A 6,623-nucleotide genomic window follows, 5' to 3' on the forward strand; every position below is an offset into this window, starting at 1 on the left:
CTGCCGATCTTGCCACTCCAGTCACTATGAAATCTCTCCAGAATCCACAAGCTGACATATCCACCTTAGAGTCTCTGTTTGCCCAGGTATTCATTGCTAACTCTTGGCTGGGGTAGTTGATCGATTTGTTCTGTCCTCTGTTGCGGTACCAGGTGTCCTCTGCAGGCTCCAATGTCCTGCCATATCCTCCATGTGTGCCTGGATGCTGTCCACTGCTCCGTCTGAGCCACTGAGGAGGCCCAGCTCTGACACATGCACTCCACGGTCAGACCATGGAACCTGCAATTTCCTCCACAGTTGGAGTTTTGAGTCCAGCAGTTCAGTTGGGGGGATTCCCAAAGAAACTTCATCTGAGGTGATCCCAGACCTGATTCTTGTGTGTGCATGCCAATACAGGGTCTGGCTCCGCCCATCACCCCAACTGGCTTATGTGCACACTGGTAGTTGCAATTGCTGGGTCAGTTATTTCCAGCCCTGTCTTCTACACAAACTAATGGGTGGTGCAGTCTAGCCCGATTCTGCCCACTGCACACTCAGCCCCCACTCAAACCAGTGGGAGTTGCAGACTAGTCGGAGTGAGCCACGATAATGCCCTCCAGGTGCGCCCCCCTCTTGGCTCCTGTGCTTGCCAGTATGTGCAGCAGACTGGTCCGGTCTGTCCCACATCCCATTCTGCTCTCATACATGTCATTGGGCATTGAAGCCTAGCTCATCCCAACCAGCCCCACTATCCACTCCACACACATGCTGCTGGGTGCCACTCTGTCTAGCCATGCCTGCCCCAGTCCTGGTTCTCATGCTCACCAGTCAGAGTGGCAACCCAAGAGGGAGGTGCCCACTGTTTCCCTCCTGGGCCCACTCCCAGATCTTGCACTCTCCAGGTAGTACAACAGTTTTCCCCCGTGCCAGCATCTGCCAGCTGATGCTGCAGCAAAGCCCAACGAACCCACACCCCCTCTGGCTTATGCACGTACTAGTAGGTACAGTCCACCCAGCCTGGCTTGTCCCCGATCTAGCTTACACACAGGCCAACAGGTGTTATAGCCCTGCCTGGCCTGGTCTGCCCCCAATCCCAGCTCTCATGCACACCTGTAGGAATAGTGGCCCAGCAGGGGAGCTCCCTGCAGCCCCTCTACCGGGTTCACCCACTCTCCCCAGGGTCTCACGTGTGCTGGTTGGGCACTGCGGCCCAATCTGGCATGGTCTGCCTCTCCTCAGCATTTGCCAATGGGTGCTGTAGCCTGGCCTGGCCCGGTCTGCCCCCAGTTCCAGCTCATGCTGGTGGGGACTACAGCCTAGCCAGCCCAGCCAGCCCCTAGTCAGCCCTAGTGTGAACTGGCTGGTTCTGGGCTGCTCCCTTTCTTGGTTCTTGGCTCACCTGCAGGGACTGTGTCCCGACAGAGGGATTCCCCAAGTTACTCCATCAGCACCTCTCCCAATACCAGATCTCTCACCCACCGGTGGGTCCATGGGCTTAGTCTGCCGCCACTCAGTCCACCACACCCACTTAGTCCACCTCCTATCCTAGCCAGAACGGTGGCCTTTCCTAACTGGCCCTCACTCATTCCGGTTTTTAATGTTGGGTCTACAGCCCAGCCGAGCTTGGTCCATACCCAGACACAGCTCACACATGGCTCAGCAGGGGCAGAGACCTAGCCCAGCCCATCCTACACCCTTCTGGTTCTCACAAGCTCCAATGGGTGTTGGGGTCCAGCCCAGTCTTGCATGTCAGATCCAGTCCACACTTGTGCCGGCGGACGCTGCAGTCATGTCCAGACCAGACCACAGGCCCCACTCTGGCCCTGGGCTCATCGGTGCATGCCAGTGGTTGCTCTGACCCAGCTTGGCATAGTCCCTCCCCTGTCTTGGCCTTTGCCTTCAGATACTGCAGCCTGGCCTGGCCCAGCCAGCCCCCAGTCCTAACTCTCACTGGCAGGTGCTGCAACCTGGGCCTACTCAGTCTACTCTCATCCCTGGTTCATGCAAACCAGCAGGTATGGCAGCCTAACCCAGCATGACCTACACTCCATCCTGGTTTTTGCACTTGTCAGTGGACTGTGGTTTGCTCAGCCCTGCCCAATCCACCCCCTTCTAAAACCAACTCACATACTTGCCGAGGGATGGAGCTACCCGGCCCAGCCTGCCCAACACCCAGGTCTGGACCACAAGCTCATCAGCAGGAGCTATGATCCACTAGGGGAGTTTCCCAGGCTCCCCTACTCGGCCTACTCCCAAACTCAGATCTCATGCATGCCAGTGGGTGCTTGGCCCTTACATGGCATGGCCTACCCCCATCTGTCCTGGCTGGTGTTGTCCGGCCTGCCCCACACACTGTTTTAGAGTGCTCATGCGGGTGCTGCAGCCTGGACCTGCCCCGCTTGTTCCCAGCCCCAGTACCAGTGAGCACCTAGCTCAGTCCATCACCATCCCAACTCTCAAGCTAACCAGCGGGACTTGTAGTTCCACAGGGTTGGGCCCACATATCCCCCACAGAATTCACCTCCGGACCTTGTGTGCTGATTGGTGTCATGGCTCAGTCTAATATGACCTGTCCCCTGATCCAACACCCACTGTCAGGTACCGGGATCTAGCCCTGCCATTCAGGCCCCCAGCCATAGCTTGCATGTGCGCTGTGAGTGGTGGTCAGCCATGTTCCATGCTAACAAGCCCAACCCAGGGCTCTCACGTGAGCTGGTGCATCAGTCTGACCCAAAAATATCTTCAGGTCTCTCCCCTCCAAACCACCAGGTCTCAGTCCCCCCGCTTACTGCAAGTACAGTGGCCCTGACATTGGGTGTCCCTCAGGATTCATTCCTCACCTACATACACAGTGGCCTTGTCCATGGATGACCCTAGGCAGTAATTCCACAGCCCCAAGACCCCAGAGCTCACCGCTGGGTGGTCAGTGGGCAAAATCAGGTGCTGGCTGGTGCTCTGGCCGCCCACAAGCCCAGGACCCTCTCCCTGCCTAGCAGAGATGGATGGGGAGCTAGGATCCCCAGCAGGAAGCCTGGACCAGCACAGGTAGCCCCTGCCACAGCCATGTGGCTGAGGGACCAGACGCCCACCTGCTGCTCAGACTTCCCTGGGCTCCGCACACCAACCCTCTCATCACTCTTGTCAGCGCTGTACAAAGGATGAGCTAAGTGAACCTGAACACCCCCAGCCCTGGGAGCCAGCCCCTTCTATTCAACAGCCCCACAAGTGTGTCTTTATTATTTTAACAAAGTTTTATTTTTTTATTTGAAAGAGTTATAGAAAGAGAAGAGAGAGATTTTCATATGCTGGTTCATGTCCTAAGTGGCCTCCTCATACCTGGCCAAATGGGCTAAGGTGGGCACGGCTGCCAGGGTACAGATGGGGAGTTGGCCCATGGCATTGCCACCCCAGGGCCAATTGGGGAGGGGAAAGGGGTCCCACACCTTCTACCTCCAAGAAGGTGGAGATGGTTAGAAGCGGGGGCAGTGAAGGTTTCTCTCCTGAAGGCCCCTGGCCCATGTAGAATATGGTTAACGGGCAGCATGGGCCCCACAGGCCATGACCACTGCTGAACCCCTGCCTGGGCAGCCACCCCCACACCTCCTCACCCTTGAGACCGGCAGCCAGAGCCCGTCCCTTGCACAGGCAAGTGACTTGAGTGACACATTCCAAGCCCTGTCAGCAACTACCTCACTCACCAGGGGTTTCCGCCGTAAGCCACTGTGCACGTTCTGAAGTGCACACAGCGTGACAGGCCCCACCGGCCCCGAGGGTCCAGGCATCTCAGACACACGGTGTGACAGGCCCCACCAGCCTCAGGGGTCCAGGCATCTCAGACACACAGCGTGACAGGCCCCACCTGCCCCGAGGGTGCAGGCAGCTCAGACACACAGCATGACAGGCCCCACAGGCCCCGAGGGTGCAGGCAGCTCAGACACACGCGTGACAGGCCCCACGGGCCCCGAGGGTGCAGGCATCTCAGACACACGCGTGACAGGCCCCACGGGCCCCGAGGGTGCAGGCAGCTCAGACACACGCGTGACAGGCCCCACGGGCCCCGATGGTCCAGGCATCTCAGACACATGGTGTGACAGGCCCCACCGGCCCCGAGGGTGCAGGCAGCTCAGACACACGCGTGACAGGCCCCACCGGCCCTGAGGGTGCAGGCAGCTCAGACACACGCGTGACAGGCCCCACGGGCCCCGAGGGTGCAGGCAGCTCAGACACACGCGTGACAGGCCCCACGGGCCCCGAGGGTGCAGGCAGCTCAGACACACGCGTGACAGGCCCCACGGGCCCCGAGGGTGCAGGCAGCTCAGACACACGCGTGACAGGCCCCACCGGCCCCGAGGGTGCAGGCAGCTCAGACACACGCGTGACAGGCCCCACGGGCCCCGAGGGTGCAGGCAGCTCAGACACACGCGTGACAGGCCCCACGGGCCCCGAGGGTGCAGGCAGCTCGGACACACGCATGACAGGCCCCACGGGCCCCGAGGGTCCAGGCATCTCAGACACACGGGTGACAGGCCCCACCGGCCCCGAGGGTGCAGGCAGCTCAGACACACGCATGACAGGCCCCACGGGCCCCGAGGGTGCAGGCAGCTCAGACACACGCGTGACAGGCCCCACGGGCCCCGAGGGTGCAGGCAGCTCAGACACACGCGTGACAGGCCCCACCGGCCCCGAGGGTGCAGGCAGCTCAGACACACGCATGACAGGCCCCACGGGCCCCGAGGGTCCAGGCATCTCAGACACACGGGTGACAGGCCCCACTGGCCCCGAGGGTCCAGGAAGCCTGGACACATGGGTGACAGGCCAAACCAGCCTCGGGGGTCCATGCAGCCTGGACAGATGCGTGACAGGCCCCACCGGCCTCGGGGGTCCAGGCGGCTCAGACCCCCGGCCATTTCTCCGGAGCTGGAAGCGCCTTATAGATGAGGCAGCCTGATTCTGTCAGGACACAGGAATTGAGAGCCACTTCCTTCATGAAGTTTCCGGGAATCTGTTGCTTTTCAGATTAAAAGGTCCCTTTCAGGATGGGGGATCCGGCTTTCTTTAAAAACTTCTCTGTCTCAGCGTGGGCTTTTCCAGAAGTTTAACGACGACGGTAGGACCACAATGTTGTCCTCTTTCCTGAGTGGTCTGTTAGCAGAGGGTTCCCCTGGAGCCATCACATGACCAGGCTCCCCCTAAGGGGCCCTGGAATGCCAAGCAGGCAGCCAGCCCCACAGGGGGCCACACGCAGCCAGACCTGCACGCAGTAGCCCCACACACAGCCAGCCCCGCACGCAGGCAGCCCCACTCGCAGTCAGCCCCACTCGCAGCCAGCCCCACACACAGTCAGCCCCGCACGCAGTCAGCCCCGCATGCAGGCAGCCCCACAGACGGCCAGCCCCACAGACGGCCAGCCCCACATGTAGACCAACCATGCTGCCCAGTCCCTGAGCTTCCAGGAAGTCCTGGTGAGGGTTTGACTGACAGGCACCATGGTGACAGCAAACGCCACCCTCCAGGTGGAAAGCCAGACATGATACAGGGGGCTTGGACCCAGTGCGGTAGCCTAGTGGCTGAAGTCCTTGCCTTGCACGCAGTGGGATCCCGTATGGCCACTGGTTCTAATCCCAGCAGCCCTGTTTCCCATCCAGCTCCCTGCCTGTGGCCTGGGAAAGCAGTCAAGGACGGCCCAAAGCCTTGGGACCCTGCACCCATGTGGGAGACCTGGAAGAAGCTCCTGGCTCCTGGCTTCGGATATGTTCAGCTCTGGCCGTTGTGGTCACTTGGGGAGTGAATCAGTGGATGAAAGATCTTCCTCGCTCTCTCTGCTCCTCTTTGTATATCTATCCGACTTTCCAATAACAATAAATCAACCTTAAAAAAAAAGCAAACAAGATATGGTGGCTTGCCGGCAAACCCCCTGCACTCCTGTGTGTGGCCATAGTGTTTGGTAGACGGATGGATGGACTGGCCGCATAGATTGGAGGAGTGGATAATTGGTTGTATGGAAGGTTGTGGAATAAGGGATGGCTGGACGGCAGACAGCTGCTGACGGGTGACGACCGGCTGGCTGTACGGAGGGTGAGAGATGACAGGTACATGTGTGACTGCAGGCAGGGACGATGGAGAGTGGGACAGCTGATGGTGGGAACAGAGAGAAAGTCACTCTGTCGCCCTCCCAGCCTGGGCTCTACGACCCTGAGTGGCCAGTAGCAGCGGGGGCCGACACTGGCTGACCCGGGCCCCAGGGTTAGAGCTATGGTGCCGTGTGCATTTGTCACGCCCTTGTCACTTTGAGCAAATACCAGTGGGCCGAGTCTAAGCACAGGGAATCTTAAGGGTTTGGAGTCTGAGGGTGGTCATGGCAGCAGTGGGATGCGTGTGGGGGGGAAGGGTCCCACGAGGGCCAGGAAAGGGCAGCTGGGTCCAACCCTGTCCTCAGAAGACCCCCTGGTGTTCTGACTCCCCTGTCCCCCGCTCCGACCTAAGGCCCTCCCACCAGGGCCTCCTCCCAAACACTGGAATTGGAAACTACACTCAAAGGGTGGCAAGAGGCATGCTCTGGGGCCTGGGGTGCAGTAGGGCCGGGGCAGCCAGCCTAGGCAGCCCAGGGTGCATCATGGCCCCAGCTGGGCCTCCCCCACACGCCT

The 6,623-nt window shown here is 60.0% G+C and overlaps 1 protein-coding gene across 1 annotated transcript; it reads left to right on the top strand.

Moving 5' to 3' along the window:
- The first annotated feature begins 4,039 nt into the window (after positions 1 to 4,039).
- Positions 4,040 to 4,927, top strand: LOC131480247 (S-antigen protein-like). The gene has a single exon (XM_058664142.1). It carries the CDS (start codon positions 4,040 to 4,042, stop codon positions 4,925 to 4,927), a length of 888 nt encoding a protein of 295 aa, XP_058520125.1.
- The last annotated feature ends 1,696 nt before the right edge of the window (positions 4,928 to 6,623 follow it).

Source organism: Ochotona princeps, chromosome 4, assembly GCF_030435755.1.
Source record: "Ochotona princeps isolate mOchPri1 chromosome 4, mOchPri1.hap1, whole genome shotgun sequence".
Taxonomy (NCBI): domain Eukaryota; kingdom Metazoa; phylum Chordata; class Mammalia; order Lagomorpha; family Ochotonidae; genus Ochotona; species Ochotona princeps.

Coding starts and splice junctions, on each gene's coding strand:
- LOC131480247 (XM_058664142.1), top strand. CDS start 4,040: ATGGTCCAGGCATCTCAGACACATGGTGTGACAGGCCCCACCGGCCCC.